This window comes from Corvus cornix, chromosome 1 (assembly GCF_000738735.6).
Source record: "Corvus cornix cornix isolate S_Up_H32 chromosome 1, ASM73873v5, whole genome shotgun sequence".
Classification (NCBI taxonomy): Eukaryota; Metazoa; Chordata; class Aves; order Passeriformes; family Corvidae; genus Corvus; species Corvus cornix.
Genome location: NC_046332.1, coordinates 51,345,161 through 51,364,053, shown reverse-complemented (window position 1 = coordinate 51,364,053; position 18,893 = coordinate 51,345,161). Strand labels below are relative to the sequence as shown.

The 18,893-nt window shown below is 36.0% G+C and overlaps 1 protein-coding gene across 10 annotated transcripts in view; it reads left to right on the top strand.

Moving 5' to 3' along the window:
* The window catches only part of SUPT20H (SPT20 homolog, SAGA complex component), a 30,017-nt gene that overhangs the window by 685 nt on the left and 10,439 nt on the right, over positions 1–18,893 (top strand). For 6 of the 10 annotated variants that reach the window (XR_005603793.1, XM_039566654.1, XM_039566649.1 and 3 more), the window contains exons 2-18: positions 103–200; positions 2,176–2,211; positions 3,334–3,392; positions 3,476–3,542; positions 4,858–4,987; positions 5,596–5,699; positions 6,231–6,347; positions 6,485–6,538; positions 6,737–6,876; positions 8,125–8,281; positions 8,368–8,424; positions 10,040–10,111; positions 11,063–11,220; positions 13,420–13,452; positions 15,344–15,455; positions 17,635–17,743; positions 17,993–18,151. Coding sequence is in view for 9 of the 10 variants with exons in the window: in XM_039566654.1 (XP_039422588.1) it covers positions 183–200; positions 2,176–2,211; positions 3,334–3,392; positions 3,476–3,542; positions 4,858–4,987; positions 5,596–5,699; positions 6,231–6,347; positions 6,485–6,538; positions 6,737–6,876; positions 8,125–8,281; positions 8,368–8,424; positions 10,040–10,111; positions 11,063–11,220; positions 13,420–13,452; positions 15,344–15,455; positions 17,635–17,743; positions 17,993–18,151 (1,582 nt within the window). In the remaining variant the exon portion in view is untranslated. The remainder of the gene's footprint in view (positions 1–102; positions 201–2,175; positions 2,212–3,333; positions 3,393–3,475; positions 3,543–4,857; positions 4,988–5,595; positions 5,700–6,230; positions 6,348–6,484; positions 6,539–6,736; positions 6,877–8,124; positions 8,282–8,367; positions 8,425–10,039; positions 10,112–11,062; positions 11,221–13,419; positions 13,453–15,343; positions 15,456–17,634; positions 17,744–17,992; positions 18,152–18,893) is intronic. The other 4 variants (XM_039566667.1, XM_039566640.1, XM_039566631.1 and 1 more) reach the window with 3 other exon arrangements.

Genomic DNA, 18,893 nt, shown 5'->3' with positions numbered 1-18,893 from the left:
GAGATTTAAGTACAATTAACCACTAAAAATGTTGTATTTAAATAAAATGTCCATTTAGTTTCTCAGTGGTATTTTTTTTCCTTGATTTTTTTTTCTTTTCAGTACCCCAAGTCTGACCATCAAATATGATTCTTTGCCTGCTGCATGAAACTCCTTAAGTACTTCTTTTGCCATTTGGCCACATGGCTTCAACTACAATGGTAAGTTAAGATTCAGATGATATATTTTCAGATCTTTTTCCTCTAGTCTGCTAGCTGTCTGGCTGATGAGAAGGATGCCATTAATATTTGACATTTTCTTTAAAAAAACCTAGTTTGCTTGTCGCTGCTGAATTCTGATATTTCCTTCTTCAGGGGTGTCTTCTTTCATAGTTTGTGAATACTACTAAACACTTACTGGCCAGTGCAGCATAGGAATTGCCTTATCAAGCTAGTGGTGTCTTTTCAGTCAGGAGTGTTGGCAGAAATTTGGGTGCATATAAATCCTGCTTCTACATAGTAGTCTTGTATTCACAGATGCTAATGTTGCCATGGGTTTTTACCTAACACTAAGCAGTCAGTGAATTGAATATCTGAAATCATGCTGTAACCCATTAGACATAAGCACTGTAGATGTTTCTACTAGATATATCCACTTATATAGAAAGCGTCAGTATTAGACATTTTCTTAAAAACACCTAGACATTTGAAAACTTAGATGTTCTGTCGTGGCAGGTTCTACCACACAATAGCACAGTAAGTAGGTGGGGGATTTTCATGAACAGGTAAGAAATTTTGTTTTAGGTGCATTACATGAGTGGTTTTGTTGTATATTTTTTTGTTGTTCTTTTGTTGCTGTGTAGTATGGTTTTCTTCACTGCATCATATTCTAATATTATCTCTGTAATAACTGCTGCTATCTTGGATTGGACATGGCTCATGTGTCTTCAGTTCCTTGAGGCTTGAGTAGAGGTGTTTGCTTTAAGGAGCAGCTGATAGGGATGGTTTAAACTGAGGAAATAGGGCAAACACACATTTGGGAAGAGGTACCTATTACAAATGTTCCTAAGCTTTACTGAATATTAGAGCTTGTCATATGTACATTCCTAAGGACTTTGTCCACCTGCCACCGAAGTTAATGCATTGCTTCTCTGGACTTACCTGGACATGAATCAAGACCATGGCATTCTCCTACAACACTTTGGTTCTTAATATTGTCCTCTCTTTCCTCCCTGCCCCAAATCAGTTTCATTGTCTGGTTCATTTAGCAGCTGCACATTATTCCCACACAAAGGAAGTGTCAAAGCTTAAGTGAGTGCCAGAGAAGGAACATTAGGAGCCAAGGAAGACTTTCTTGGTTTTTTTTGACACTGTTGTCTAAAAACTTGTTTATTCTGGTTTGAAATACTTGTCAAATTTTAGTCCAAGAACTCATAATTCTGATCTATGAAGCTGTTTGCTCTTTTTGAAATAGAGGTATATCAACTGCAGGTGAACTGAAGTAACAGACATTCCAAGGGAGCTAAATTCATTAAAATAAATGGTATTGAGTATACTATGCTCTGGGACATTGAGAAGCTTTTGCAGGTTTTGCTGTGTTTCGTAGGGTTGGGCGGACTTTTAGCATGCCTTGGAGGAAGTCTGTAGTGGGAGCTGGTTTTGTTTCCTAGCCACCTAACAGTATGTTCATAAGGAACACTTGTCAAATTGTATTACATGCCAAAATAATATTCTGAGCACAAGATCTTTGTTTCCATTTTGTGAAAAATAACTTGACCAATACTTGGGCACCAGTATCTAAAAGTTAAATGTTTTCTTCCTGGATGTCTGTTCAGGGATATTTTGGCCTGTTCTTTCTGTTAGTTAGTGACCAGCTTAACAAAGGAGGTCAGGTTTGCTACTTGTCATCACTAATTTGGTTAGTATTTGCTACTGCTTTTATTAGGTGTAATTTCCATTCCTACTTTTAATTCTAATTGCCTTTCATTGTTCTAAGGCTTCATAGTTTAGCCAAGCCTTGCGATGCAGTTACATGAGTTTTTAGCTGCTAAGTTTAGTATGTGCCAAAGAATTTTTGAGCCCATCTTCTAATTATAAATTCCTATCAGGAGTAGTAGAGTTTTTGGGGTGTTTTTAATGTATGAGGATGTTTAAACTAGTCATGTAATTTCTAAAAATCCCTTTGTGATTCTTGCAGCAACAAGCTTTAGAACTGGCATTGGATCGTGCTGAGGTAAGAAACAGCTAAATTACTTATTTGCACATAATATATGGCTCTCACAGTTATAAAAATACAACAGCTGTTTTTTATTTCTTTTGAAAAGCAGTGGAAAACCACGTTATATAAATATATACGAATGTAACCACCTGTATATGTAACACTGAATTTGCGAAATTCTCACTGAAATTGCTGTCATGTATTTTTCTCTTACTTACTGTACTGAGAACATCAAGTGCAATGGTGATAGACTGTGCAAGTGATAGACTCGAGCTTTCCCCTTTTGAACCGGTAAATCTGTGTGTTGTGAAATAAGCAGGGCTCTACAGAGACACCTCGCAGAAATATATGGTAAAATCCTGTTTGTGTTTTTAGGAGTAGCCCAGTGAAAATGAAGAGGCAAGTGCCTTCACATTCATGTTCTTTCATGCTGACATCTGGTGTAACAGTTATCTTGAACCCTGTTATGGGAAATACATGTTCCTGTGGGAGAACCTCTCTTCACATAAATTCTGAACTAAGCTGTTAATCAAAATACTTCAAACAATAGAGATTTGAAAAAACTTTGTTAGAATATAAATCACATTTACTGCAGGATGATATTTCTCTTGTTCTTTTTTAATTCAAATGTTTAATGTACGTGAATTGTATTTATAATGTAAAGCTCTATAGAGAAAAATAATGTAAATGCAAAAGACAAAGTGAGAACTTCCTGAAATTATCATGTTGAAGAGTACTTGATTTGTAAATGTTGTCAAGCCAGTATGCATAAACTTGGTTATACCTTAGCGTGTTAACCACACTAATTTCAGTAGTGGTAACTAAGTACAGTAGTGTTGTAGTGTTAGTTGCTATTGTAATTACAAGATGTGAGTGTAGAATCAAGACCTTGCATGGAACTGATGCAAAGCCATGAAATGCTGTGTTTGACAGCTAAGTAGAGCTGTGTTCTTATTGATGACTGTAACATAAACCAGATGGTCTTTAGTGCACTTTTGGAACAGTCATGTACCATAACTTTTAATTGCTTTCTGTATACATGGAACGCTGTCTGGTAGTGATCTCAAGTTGTGTGATAACTAGAATTAAATTCCTTTGTAATATATGCTGGTTTTTTGGTTTACTTTTCTCTTCTAGTATATCATTGAAAGTGCCCGTCAGAGACCTCCCAAAAGAAAATATTTATCCAGTGGAAGGTACTAAGAGTTTCAGTATTTAGTTTTTTAATAGCACTTCTTTGATTTAATTTTGGTTACATGTTGAGTTTTTTTAATTTCAGAAAATCTGTATTTCAAAAACTTTATGATTTATATATTGAAGAATGTGAAAAAGAGCCTGAGATAAAGGTAGGTGGAAATTGCTGAGAAGCTTTTCATTTCTGTCTAAACAGGCAAGTTGAGAAAATACTTTGATTTTAATTTCTTTGTTAAAAGAAGTATAAACTCTTCTTCCTGTAGTAGTTACCTAAAGATAAGACTACATAATATGAATAGTAAGGCCTAGACTGGCTTGAGTGACCTGTTCATTCTGCCTTAATCCTGCGTCACCAAAGGCACTTATGTTCAAGTTCAGGGTCCTTGTCAATGCCATGTGCATTGTTGTCGTTATCACTGTTTCACAATCAGCTGCTTAGCATGACTGCCATGGGAAAAATGTGGATAATTTTTTAGACCCTGTAATTTTGTTGTAAATTCAGATTTATTTCTCCAGCTGCTGGTAAACTAAGAAGTTTTGTGAAAATTTTTCGTAATATTGGCAAAGAGGCTCAAGCAGGCTTATCAATGCTAAATATACGGTGTAAAAGGCACAAATTACTTTGCTAAACTCTGAATGCAAGTGGAACAAGAAGAACAAGCTGTGGAATCTGCTGTATTGCTGCTTTCAACGAAGTAAAAATGAATGAGAAGACAAATGAGCACTCAGGTTAACTCCTAATTAATGGTTGTACCCAGAGCTGGTATTCAGAGATGAAGTGTGGCCTCCAACCAGAAGTTGTAAAATTTTCTGAGGTTTAGAATTCATTGTCTTAAGTTGTAAGGGGATTTCAAATGTTTCAATTTGTAGGATGTATTTGTGGTCTCTGAAACACACTAAGTGAACTATAAAAATCTGCTATATGTGCATCAAAAAAGTAGTTTTACAGTTAAATAAGGGAATAATGTCTGCAGCTGCTGGATGAGATTTCAGCAAATACAGACAAGAAAATGCAATTAAGAAAGCTTCCAAATGCTCCAGTTCATTATTTTAATCCTGGAGAGAAATATCTTCTCCTGTTAGGAATGTCTGAAAGTACTAAATATTTTGTTGTTGTTATCAAACAAGTTGTACTGGATTGATGATCTTCGTAGAAGTGGTACAAATAATGGTGCACGCTAGAGTTACAACATTGTAGCATAGGGGTTTTCTTATTAACTGTTGTCTGTGGACTTCCGGTTCTAGGGTTTGTAATTTAGAAGTGGGATTTTTTACAAAAATCTATGTGTATAAGGATGTGTGATAATGTATAATATGTTCTCTCTGTTGAACACAGTACAATTAAATTTAACTGGGCTTGTTTTCATGTGTAATTTGTCATTAATCTAAATCATGTTTTAGCAATTGTTTTTATTTCTGCTAATTATTTCATAGTATTATGTTCATGAGCAATGTTTACTTTTAAAGCAGAAGCTGAGGCGAAATGTGAATTTACTTGAGAAGCTGGTTATGCAGGAGACGTTGTCATGTTTAGTGGTGAACCTCTATCCAGGAAATGAGGGTTATTCACTGATGCTCAGGGGAAAAAATGGTTCAGGTAATATTCTTCTCATGAATTTTAAAAATACTCAGAATGCTATATAAATTGTTAGGATGTGTTGTTGCTTACATTTAACTGTTTCACTTCCAACATAGTTCTGGGGGTGGATGGGGGCAGGGAGAACAAACAACTGTACTTGAGCTAAAAATTTACATAAAGCTCTAAGCTGTTTATCTACAGTGTAAATCTGTAGATAGGACTCTTTTTGATAGCCTTCCATTCTCTTATTTCCCCTTAGTTTCTGGAGCTGCATGTCCGAGTTTATCTCGCTTCAGGTTCCTTCTGTTGGATTGTTTCTTTCACTGCTTCCCATGTCTAGGTCTGTCTAAAGGCATTTGTGTTCCAGTTTGGTGACACGTTCATGCCATTTGTACTGTCGTGCAATAAGAGCATACGCTATGTCACTTGGAAGCAAAAACCAGCACAGTAAGAGCAAATTAAAGCTCTGGGAGCAGAAATGGATGTAGAAATTAATACTATGCAAAAAAATGGTCTGTGTGGGTAGGTTTCTGCCAACCTTGCTTTTTCCTGTGGCAAGTTTTAGGTTTCTCATTGGTAATGTTTGAACTTGAAACACAAAGGTAATGTGTTTTGTTTAAATTCAGATTCCGAGACCATTCGTCTGCCTTATGAGGAAGGAGAGCTGCTTGAATATTTGGATGCAGAGGAACTACCACCTATTTTGGTTGATCTTTTGGAAAAATCTCAGGTTTGAAAGCTTTGTTTTCAAAAAGAACTTACGTATGGTACCCAGATAGACCTTGATATTTTGACTGCTTCACATAGGTGATTGTAAGCAGAAGACATAAAACATTTGTGCATTTGAAACTGTAGTATTTAATGCCCCAAATAAACACTTTATCGATATATAGGGAAAAAAAAGTAGTAAACACTGAAGAGAAGGAGATAAAAGAGAGATTGCTATGATTAGGGCTGTGGAACATCATCAACTCTGCTCTAGCAAAATTTCCTTTGTTCTATATCATTATGGATAATTCCCATTTGGCATGGGAATTCCTTACCAACTGCATTGCTGGTATATGAAAACACTGCATTTGAAGCTTGTATTTTTGGTATGTCTAGGTACACAGGAAAGACCATTGGTCTGAAAAACACAGTCAGTAGTTTTATTCATAGTTTCACTGAATTTTATATGTTTTGTAACAAACTTCTTTGTAGAGGCAGGGGCAGATTGGTAAATATTTGTTTATTCAAAAGTTGGTGTTTTTCTTTCAACCAGGTTAATATTTTCCATTGTGGATGTGTCATAGCAGAAATACGTGACTATAGGCAGTCTGGTAACATGAAATCTCCAACGTACCAAAGCAAGCACATTCTTTTGCGACCTACAATGCAGGTAAAGAAGAGCCTTGAGTAATTTCTCAGTGTTACTGTACTGTAGTTCCTAGACTGGATATGTATTGTTACTGAACATATGTTAAGAAATCCTGTTATTCAGCTGAAAGCTAATTACCATTATGTCTTTTTCCACAGACTTTAATTTGTGATGTGCATTCTATAACAAGTGACAACCACAAATGGACACAGGTAGGTTAGAGGTTATTTAAAAACTTTACAGTGATGTTATAAATACACAACAAAATAAAATTTATTAAAATTTTTTGTTTGCTTAACATTTTTTTTCTGTTTTTCTAAGATAATATCCACATGCATAGGTATATAGGAACTTAACTAGTGTAAAAGTTGTCGTATTTTCATATTTATTAATAGCTGTGTATATTACAGGAGGACAAACTCCTACTTGAGAGCCAACTTATTTTGGCTACAGCAGAGCCTTTGTGTCTTGATCCTTCAATAGCAGTGACCTGTACTACAAACAGACTCCTGTACAACAAACAGAAGATGAACACTCGCCCCATGAAACGGTAGTTTTCAGTATGAAACACGTTTTCAAAGAAAAATACAAGTAATGCTTTATGTGAAAATTTAGCTGCTCCTATGTAATACCTGCTTAAATAAGAACGTGTCAGAAACAGTAAGAAATTATATCATATTTTTAAGTGCTCAATATTGTATTATATTTCAGTTACTAGTAGATGCTTTAGTATGCTAATTTTTGTATCAAAGGAAAGTGTGTATATTTATTTTCTTAACATGATCTGTTATATTTGCAGTTTGGATTTGGGGTTTTTTTTGCATAGATTTTGTGTAAGCAAAGTCAGATGGCAGCTCAGTAATGTAAAATACATAAATATTTTGTTGCATATTGGTCTCTAATTTGTTAAAAGTTATGTATAAGTTTAATCCTGAATGAACAAATGAAAGGAATTATTTGTCTATTTGATGTTGGGGCCAAAAAGAAGTGTAAGCATATAAAAATAATGGAAAAAATTAAAATAATGTGGTATGTACTATGTACAAAATGTTGAAATTGTTTCACTTTTGTGTATGGTTGGGCCCTTTTTTATTTCCACAGAAGCCTGAAACATTTGTTCATCATGTTTGTTCTGCCACAAGAGTTGCATTCAGTCTGTAAAAAGGAAAGATATTAATGGTCTGTCACAATTACTGAAATACTTAAAACTGGATTTGCATTGAAATACTGTGCTAGTGCCAAACCAGTGATAATTTCTAAAAAAATTTAAGTAATGAAATTGATCAAACTATCCTTGAAATTAAGACTTGGTGGTCAACAAATACTCCATTAAAATAATAGGAAAAGTGCTTAAATGAATGTACAGAATGGCATTACTGTACCTATGAGTTTGTCATGAAACAAAGACTACAGGGTAGTTACTGTCTTTTTAACTTTATAGTTACATAAGTATTACAAAGATCTTTTGCTGCAACGGAAATCTATGACAATACACAAATATTTTAAGCTTGGCAACTTCTTATTTACTCATTTTGATGATGTACTTAAATTACGCATTTTAAAAATAACCCCATTCTTAGTGCTGAAACAGATGAACAGAATACAAGTATGTTTTATGAATATAATCAAGTTTTGAGGTTGTGCAGTGTAATCCAGAAAAGCTATTTCAAACTGGTATTTAAAAACTTTCTAGTCTCAATGTACGTAGCAGTGCACTGCATATTTCTGTGTTTGTACACAAGACAGTGGAGAATTTAATGTTTATGGTTTCACAACATTAAGTGTCATTTCACCATAGGTGCTTCAAAAGGTACTCAAGGTCCTCTCTGAACAGACAGCAAGAAGTAGCTCACTATTCAACTCCACCTCAGCTCAGACTACTTGACTACTTACAGAAAAGGAAGGAGAGGAAAGCAGCCCAGCAGTATGACCTCAAAATTTCAAAAGCTGGAAATGTACGTGTTCTGAAAAGTAATGTAATACACTTCTAACTATTTAATTAAAGTATTTAATATATTAATCCTTCTTTTTCATCTTCCAGTGCGTGGATATGTGGAAACAGAACCCTTGCTACTTGACTGCTCCTTCTGAAGTAGATGTAAGACCACCAATTATGTATAATTAGCAATTATTAGAAATTGTATTATATGAATAAGTATCTAAGAAGTAACCAGTATCAAAGAATGACTTTTAAAAAAGGGGAGTGACTTTAACATTTACAATTACTTTTCTGTACCATAAGGTATAAACACAAGTTATGCCATACTGTAATGTATTGCAATTGTAACAGAATAGTTTGGATGAAGTAATCAGTGCAAACAAATTGTTAGTATTGTTCTTCCATGGGCTCAATGAGCACATGTCTATTTGAAGTTGTCTGAGAGTACAAAACCCAGAAAAACAAATGAGGTCTGTAGGTTATTTAAAAATTAGTCACTTTTCATCCTGGTAGAAATTCCTCTCTTTTGCTGTATTATACTATGGGACATTAATCTTTTGAAAAGTTTTAAATTTTATACAGAGAATTCTGGTTGAGAGTTCTTTTGTTCACTCTGTGTGCATTTTTCTCCCAGGCACTTTCGCATTCTTAGTTGCTAGCACTGCTAAAACACATACTACTAGTGTACAGAAGGGACTGACAGAATATCCTGAGTTGGAAGGGACCTAAAAGGGTCATCAAGTCCAACTCGTAGTCCTGCAGGACAGGACAACCCCAAAATCATACCATGTGTTTTATGCAAACGCTTCTTGCACTCAGGCTTGATGCTGTGCCCTGCTTGATGCTGGGGGGTTGGGGGGCCTGTTCCAGTGCCAGCCACCCTCTGGTTGAAGAACCTTGTCCTAATATCCAGCCTAAACCTCCCCTGACACAGCTGCAGGCCATTCCCTCAGTTCCTGTCACTGGTCACCACAGAGAAGAGATAGATCAGTGCCCGCCCCTCCTCTTCCCCTCAGGAGGAAGGTGTAACTGCAGTGAGGTCTACCCTCAGTCTCCTCCAGGCTGAGCAGACCAAGTGATTTCCTCATATGGCTTCCCCTCCACAACCTTCACTATCCTTGTGGCCCTCCTTAGAGCACTCTCTAGTAACTTTACATCTTTCTTACATTGTGGCACCCAAAACTGCCCTCAGCACTCGAGGTGAGGCCACCCCAGTGCAGAGCAGAGCGGGACAATCCCCTCCCTTGCCCAGCTGGCAGTGCTGTGCCTGATGCCCCCCAGAACATGGCTCCAGGCTCCCATGCTCCTGGCTGCCAGGGCACTGCTGACTCAGATTTGACTTGCCACTAACCAGGACCCCCAGGTCCCTTCCCACAAGTCTTCTCTAGTATACTGAGATTCTGAGATTTTTTTAAAAGTGTAGACTAGACAAGACTGTAGCTTTGGACATAGGGCTGGCAAGAATGCGAATTACACATGAAATGACAGTGTAAGTTTTACAAACAAACCTCTCTTTTCACTTCAACTGTGTTGTACCTGACATAATCAGAGGCTTTAGGAATTACTGTTACTGTGAAGTTACGTAACCATTCCACATTGCAGGCAATGATTTCAATCTGTAGTCTGAAACCATGTTTCACTCTTTTGTTAAGTTTAACGTAGCAAATATGGTGTAACGCTAAAAATGTAAAGTTCTGAAGGTTCTTCAGTTAAGTTTCTCTGAATTCATAACATAGGGAATTCTTTCTTTTCTGATCTCTCTATTTTCTTTAAGGTGGAAAAATATGCCAAAGTGGAAAAGTCTATCAAGTCTGATGACTCACAACCAACTGTCTGGCCAGCACACGTGAGTAGTTTAGACCTTTGGCCAAACTTCACTGTCTCTAGTTAAAATGCCTCTTATTTCAACAAAATCAATGTAATGTGGAATAATCTTCCCTCCCCCAATTTAATTAATCTTCCATGTGTTACAGAGACATGGGAAGATTACCAGAGATACTTGTAATTTTATACAGTAAGCAAGCATGTAATCAGTCTGATTTCCTCGAATTTTCCAGAAATACAAGGATTAGCAGCTTGTACGAAAGAAAGGATAATAATTTACATGGAGCAGTACTTTGCACAACAAATTGCTTTCTTTACTCAGACACTCAAAGGCTGATGAAAAAGAGCTTTATTGAAATCAAAATGTTAAATTTTGGAAGTGATTAATATTAAATGCCTCTTACAAAAAACTCTTTCTGCAATGTTTAAGTTGAATCTTAAGATTTTTGGCACAAACTATGTGATTTGATCAGAAGTAGTAATTTAATATAATCAGACATAAATAATTGATTAATTTTTATAATTTCAGAGGCAAGATCCTATCTTTATTAACAGCATGTATCATGATATCTTCGTAGTTGCATATTGGAAAAAAGTAATACTTTCCCATATAACTTAATGTTCAGCTCCAGCATTTTACTCTGAACGTTTTTCGCATTTTCATAATTCATATAAAACTGTTTCTATATATGTTTACCCAGTCTGCCTTTCCATGTCTAACATGATTGTTTGGGGTTTGCGATATCTTTGTATTTTTAAGAGACAATAAACTCTTTTTCCTCTCATCCTGTTAATATAACTTCTGGAATCAGTTTCATTTTAGATAATGCACCCCTTCCTAGAGAGTGTTACTTATGTTCAGAGTTACTTATACAATGTTTCTTACTCAATATTGTACATAGAGCTGCTCTGTTTTACTCACTGTTTCAGCTAACGCTTGTTCAAGACTTACTAGTTCATTCTGTCTTTTTAGGAAATGAAGGATGATTATGTGTTTGAATGTGAAGTTGGTAATCAGCTTCAAAAAACAAAACTGACCATTTTTCAGTCTCTTGGCAATCCCTTGTACTATGGTAAAATTCAGACACTCAAAGGTGATGAGGAAAATGACAACCTATTAACTCCATCACAGTAAGTTACATGTTCTTTTTTAAACAATGCTGCGATCCAATAGGTGAAGGAAAACAAACATTACTTATCATTTTCAGTCATAAAAATACTCTAGAGCTAGATGTCTGATTTAAGATTTTTTAACACGAAAAAACTCAAACCAAAACAAAATGTGTACAAGCAACCATCATATTTCAAATGTGCTTTCTTGTTAAATTGGTGCATTCTTTTACATTAAAGATACATAGAGGGCAAAATAAGACTACCAGCAAATCCAATCATGCAGATTGTGGAGACACCATAAGAGATTATTGCTGCACTCTTTTTTGGTGATACTCAGAATTTTAATTGTTCTCAAAATTTGCTTGATGCTATGAAAGCATAAGACTTGACTATATTCTGTTTACTCTTAGATCCAGTTAAACTAAATAAATGAAGAAAAACATGAGCTTCTAAGAAGCTTCATAATTTTGAATTGTTTGGAATATGCTGGGTTTGGCTGTGATTCTACAAAGATTCTCTGTTCTTGGCTCTTTTTGTTGTATGTACCAGATTATTTGTGTAGAGGAACCTGTGCAGCAGAGTAGAGCCCATAAATTTCAGTAAGGCAAGGAGCAGTGAGACTGAGCAAACTTTTTAGTTCGCTAATGAAAGTTACTTTTATCATCTAGTATGTAATCATTCTCTTATTTTTATGAAAATCTTAAAAGTATTAAGTATTAAGAATATTTTATCCCTAGACTTGAGCTATTTACTTATTATTTGTTTCCATACTGTTGTGGTTTAACCCCAGCTGGCAACTAAGCACCATGCAAGCACTCACTCCCTCCTCCCCCGGCCTCCATGGTGGGATGGGGGAAGGAATAGCAAGGGTAAAAGTGAGGAACCATGTGGGTTGAGATTAAATACAGTTTAGTAGGTAAAGGAAAACCCACACATGCAAGCAAAACAAAACAAGGAATTCATTTACCACTTCCCATGGGCAGATAGGTGTTTTCCTGTCTCCAGGAGGGCAGGGCCCCATCACACCTGATGGTTACTTGGAAAGACAGATGCTTTCTCTCTAAATGCTCCCCCCACCCCTCTCTTCCTTCTTGCCCTGGCTTTATATGCTGAGCATGATGCCGTATGGTATGGAATATCCCCTCCTTTAGTCATTTGGGGTCAGCTGTCCTTGCAGCATCACTTCCCAACTTCTTGTACACCCCAGCCCTTTTGCTCGTAAGAGACAGAAAAGGCCTGTGTAGGTACTGCTTAGGAATTGCTAAAACACCTATGTATTACTAACACTGGTTTCAGCACAAATCCAAAACAGCCCTGTAACAGCTACTATGGAGAAAATTGACTCTATCCCAGCCAAAACCAGCACACATACTTAGTACTGATGTTCCCTGAACAGCAGTGCTAGCTTAGAGTTCTGTAATAAGGCTGAGAATTAAATTAGTTGAGAGGTTTTAGATGCCTGGAGGGTTTTGGAAATAACTGGTAAGACACTGACAATTAAACAAAACTTGGATAACTCCTCATTAGCAAACTGCCATATGAAATGAAAGGAGAAGTAAGCATTTTTGTTGTTCAATAAAATAAAAGGGTTTTTTAATAGCTTTTTCTTTTTGGAGCTGGAGAAAGAGAAAGTTCTGTGAAGTTAAAAAGCATAGTAATAGGTTTGCGAGCCATAACTGTTACACAAAAGAGAGATACTTATTTAGGAGGTCTGGAAGATCACAGGGAATTGCAATTGGCATAAGTAAAATCAAACAATGCAAACTGAACGTTTCTTAAAATATTATGCCTAAGGCTGTTTTTGACATCCCCTCAGGACACTTGTATTTCAGTCTGAGTGTACTGGTATGTTGTTAATTTATACATAACTCTTCCTTTGTACTTTTTACACTAATAATTCTGTAGTAGTTACTCACTCCCATTTTTTTTAATATATAAAATCCAAAATTTCTATATTCTGCCTTTTGCTTTGTAGGTGATTTACTATTAAAGGAGACCATATTAGATCATATGTGTATATATTATATATATAGATAGGAAGTCAAGTGTGTGTTTCAAGTACTGAATAATACCCAGTCCATTGAATGGATACGTTATTGTTTGTATTTTGAGCAGGTATGAAAAAAACACAGCACTGTCATTTGTTTGAAGCCTTGTGATAATAAAAATATGTTCTTTTAGTCCAAGTCATTACTGAAAATGTACTTTACATTTTAGGTTCCTTATTGGTTCGAAGACTGATGCTGAAAGGTAAATTAATATAGTTTGTGCATCTATTTGGATTGATGACAAATAATAAGCTTTGTTCCTTTTTGGCAGTTATGGCTGCCAGTGTTATGGTTTGTGGAAACAGATGCAGAACAAATGAGGAAAAATAAGAGGAACTAATCATCATAACAAGAAGTAGGATAGTGTGTAGTTTCTGTATTTACCAAGCAAGGAAGAATAGAGGACATCAAATACGTGAGTACAGCTTGTCATGCTACCTGAACTCTGAGAGCATTGCCATTTGGTATGGTAAATTAACAGTGATGGAAATGGTTCATTTGAACTTGTCATTTGAAGTGTAATCTAGGATTTAAGATTTATATGTCTTAGTTTTGTGCACTGTGCATGTCTTGATTCAGCCTTCCTAGGGAAGCAAGTAATAAAACAGTTTTTCAGCATATTTTAGTTGTAGAATGAGTAGGAGCAGCAATTCAGGGATATCTGAGGCAGCAAAATAAGTGGTTTTTAAGTGTTTTTCAGCATGCATCACCCTAGATTGCCTGTGCATATGAGCACAGAACCATTAAAAAGCAACCTCTGTCAGAGCCAGTTGTGTTTTTGTGCCCCCATAGGATACCTCCATCTGATGTACATGCCATAGCTCTTACCCCCTGCACCCCTTATGTGCCTGGCAAATGAGTCTTCTATTTGATCAAAAACCAGTAATAATGTTCTTTTTTTAAATAGGTAATTTTGATTAAGAAACTCTTTGCTTATATTCTCTCCTGCCTCCTTTGTGCTGATACTTTTGCTGCTTGTTCTGTAAGCTGAACTGGGGGGGGATTGGTTGGCTGAAAAGTAAAACAATGTTACAAGAGCCTAGTTTTAACTGGGATTGATTTCCTGATCACGTTTATCACTGGGTTGCACAAGTCCTTTTGTCAGAATCAGGGTTTCAGGGACAAGGACAACTAGAAACAGTAGAGGGGGGCAGGATGACCTTTTCAAGTACATGGCATTTTATTACCCTGATTCCACTGTAATTTTGAGTCAGTCTAAAATCTAATTGCTAAAAAAGGTACACTCCCCCCTTTCCTCTGTTGTGTGTGTTGGGACCTTTGCTTATGTCTGCAGTAGTCAGGTAACAGCACATGACAGAAGCAGGGCTATATCAAAATAAAGTGTATTTCGTCACATTTAGGTGTGAGGTAATGGAAATATTCCAGCAGGTTTTCACTGAGGTCTAGTCTGCCAGAGTGTAAGTGACCACAGCACTTCAGCTTGATATTTCAAGGTCACTTTGTATATTCTGCTCATCTTTGTGAAACAGTATTCCCTCAACTTGTTTCAGATTAGTAGAGATGTATGATTCATTTTGATAGAACAGTATTTTAAACTTGTTTGCCTGATGCTTTATCAAATGTTTGTCATAATGTTCACAGAGGAGTGATTGTTCAGCCCTTGCATTTAGACTCCTCACCTGACATAGAGCTCAAGCTAAAGGAGGGTCAGCTGTTCCACAGGCAGAAGAGACACTTCTGTGAAAAGATTCTGGACCTCTGTAATAAAGGGGGAATGGGATCCCCGTTGACTGACATCCCAAAGATCTGCAGTTGCTTTTGGGAATGGAAGTGTTCTGTCTATTGTTTCCCATATTCTTCCAATAGAGTGCTTCTCACACTGTACTTTGCATTAGAAATAAGAGATTAAAAGTTAAAATGGAATAAACCTAAGAGCCCAGGAATATAATGTAGAAAGATACAAAGAGGTATAAATATGTTTTTTATATGTGAATCTCTGTTATGTAGAGATATGCTCACATAATATATAAAATATATGACTATAACATTCACAATTATGTGTTTAATCTGTACTTACCTACTTTAGAAGTTCAAAGTTGTTAATCTTTTTATGTCCTCATTGTTTGTTTCAGGGTGGTGAACCAGTACCAGGAGTTAGTGCAAAATGAAGCTAAATGTACTGTGAAAATGTTTCATAATTCAAGTGGATCAGTCAGTCATCTTTCTCCAGGGAAGGAAATGGAAGTGAGTTTATCAAGTTACGCATTTCTTTTATTTGTCCTTAATTATTGAATTAGTAGAATAATTTTTGCTATCCACATTTAACAGTAAAATAACCTAAAAATGTCATCCTGAATGAATTTTTAAATGTGTTATGGTCATGATCATTCAATGTGAGTATATTGGAAAAGTTAGTGGAAAGCATTTATGTTTCCAATGTTCAAATGTTGTCTTTTAGCTGTTTTGAGGGGTGGGGGGTTTGCTGTGTATCATGTAGTTAGCTCCAAAGTTCTGTTTTAGCATTTTCCCCTGTTCAGATGAAACTTTCATAGAGCAGTATAGTAAAATGCAGCTGTGTGTCTTGTTTTGCAGGTCAGTAAACACAGAAGCAGATGGAGTAGCTGAACTTCTTTTACCTTTTAGAAATTCAAATTATTTTCTCTTCAATTTGAGGAGGAAAACTTTAAAAAAAAAAAAACAAAAAAAAACAAAAAAAAACCAAAGGCAAAAAAACCTTCAAACAAAAATGGCAAAAAAATAAACCCAAACAGACAAAAAAAACCACCAAAAAAACCTCCAAAACACAAGCCCCAACAACTTTAAAGTGTGTATGTTTACATGCACACACATTTCTACATTTCCAGTATAAATTCTTGCATTCCCTAATTTTCCTGCCTGTTGGCATTGCCTTGTGTTTTACTTGCTGCTTCTGGCCTTTTTTGGTCAGAGTCAGTGCTTTAGCAGTGAGCTGTATGTTATGCTCCACCTAGTAAATGAGATTTGTATCCACTGGGGTATTTCCTAAATACCCTAAATACCTTCCTATGAATTAAATTTCCCCTAAATATCTATTTATGAACTCCCCACAATGTGTCTCTGAAAGAGGTAGTTCCTGGTGTCAGCCAGACCAGCAGCGTTCCAAGGCCAGCAGTTGCAGAAAGGGTTATGAACGTTTCTCTGTATGAGTGCACACATACAGGCATGTACATGCACGTGTGTGTATATACATTAAAATCATACAGTGATTGGGGTGGAAGGGTACTTGTGGAAGTCAACTTGCCTGCCTTTCCAAGCCTCCACCAAAAGCTGGACCAGAGTTACTCAGGTTACTGTATTTAATCATCATTGGAATGGGGCGTTGGTCTTTATTTTCAAAATCAAGAAAGCAAGAAGCAGATTTTAATAGAAGAAGAGAAAGGTAGTCCTCAGAATTTTCCTCAAAAGATTCGTTTTTATAAGCAAGCAATTAGAAAATTAGAGGGACTGTCTCTTAATACTGAGAATCAGTGGAAGCTAAGCTCACCAAAATGGGTGATTCTGCACAATGCTCTGATTTCTTAGCTCATGCACATCTGATTGAGACTCCAGTAATGAAATATTCTGTTCACTATACTGCCAGCCTCATTTCCTAGTTTCAGCAGTTTGTGAACTGTATGTTTGTGTAGACATTATTTTCATTTATGGATACCTGCTTTATAGGTAAAAACACATAGACTGTAACTGTGAATGTGTTTCACTGCTGAGTCTTTTGACAGTGTCAGCTATTGGAATAATGGATTTAGGGTCTGTTGTGAATGACTGAGAACTACAGACTCGAGTAGCTGAAGTAGATTTATGTTCAGACAACCTAATAATTAGGTTATAAGAACAAACAAAAAGGCTGCATCTTCTCTCTAAAAATATGAAGTTCTTGTCCCACTGAAGCCAGTGGGGAAATGTGTCTTGATTTCTCTGCATTCAGGATTTTCCTGAACTTATTTCAAATCCTGCTCCCAGAATGAAGAATTCTGATCCTGTTCTTTAAGTCTGTCTTGGTTGAAAATGGCAGGTATATATGAATGAATGAATGAATGAATGAAATTATGTAATTTTTCAATTAAAACCTAAATGTTCTGTTACTTCAAGTGTATTTGTCACTTTTGCATTTGTGAAAATTACTAAAAGAATTTCAGAATTATGGAGTAAATGAAACTCTTTAATTATTTTACTTACTTCTTTGCTCAGTTTAAATTTTTACCAGCATTTTCATGCTGCTTCTTGATGGTAAACACGTTATCTAAAGAGATTTCATCTGAAATGTCTGAAAGGAATTTTGTCGTGGTTCTGAGAAGCCTTAATACAAATCAGTCGAATTGTCTTTTCTGCTAGCTATGTGGAAGCTCTTATCATTGCTCTGGTAGTGTTAATTTCTCTTTCCTCCCAGCAGCCAGAAAGTGTATCAGGCTCTGTTCAGTCTTCAGTACTGGGGAAAGGTGTAAAACACCGACCTCCTCCTATCAAATTACCTTCAAGTTCAGGAAGTAGCTCTTCAGGTAATTATTTTTTGACTCAAGTGTCTCATTTTAACATGTTCTGCCTGTTGTAAAATGACAGGATATCCCTTTAGTAAAGATCTAATAAAAAAATACCAGCATCTTATCTGTGAGAAGAGCATGGTTTTTTGTGTTTTGTTTTTGTTTTTTTTTTAAATTTCTGATTATATTGTTCACAAAATTTTATCCTAATATTCAAGTTAACATGTACTCACAGAATAGTAATGTATTTTAATTATGCTTTTTCAGGTAATATTTTTAGTTCACAACAGTCAAGTGGCCATCTAAAATCCCCAACTCCACCTCCTCCTTCTAAGCCTCCTGGTCTTTCTCGGAAACAATCTATGGATCTTAATCAAGTTAGCATGCTCTCTCCAGCTGCCATGTCTCCTGCGAGCTCTTCACAAAGTGAGTCACGACCTAAATTCTCCATTAAATCTTAGGCTTTTGCATAAATGCTTCCTGAGATAAACTTCTTAACCTGTGGAATGATGAAATTTAAGTGTACAGTGTACCCTAAATTGTATAAGTTGTGCAGCTTTAGGCAGGTCTCTTGTTCACTGTATGTATTTTATGTTTATTGTAACTGTGTTCGTTTTCTGTATATATATGTATGCACCCTCTGTGTATACGTTTTAATACATTTTATGCAATTAGCATGATCTCCTCATATATGAAAAGGCTGGTAGATGATGTGATGAGATAAAATCCCAAAGTGTAGATTTTTTTTTCCTCCAGTGTAAAAACAGTATGTTAGATCAATTTGCCTTTACGTAATTTAAGCATCTGGTTTTTTAAATGTTATAGGAGCTGGTGCAGTTGTGTATCTATGTATGTATATAATCTGATCAGTCCCAAGGTGATGATACAATAAACAATAAGATGATTTTTTAAAAACACTCCTACACTGTTTTACAAATCATTGCTGATTGCAAGTGTGGTGGTGATGCTGCTGATGATAGCACCATATTCTCAGGTGTTAAAATGCAAATTTCAATCAGAAGTGACATCCTAGTTAAAGTATTTTCATTAACACTGACAGAATCATTGTAATCATAGCTGTAGATCATAAACATTTTCTAAAACATGTATGCGTCTTGAGCCATTTCGTGAACAGATCTGTACAAAGAGGAAAACCATAGCTGCAGCT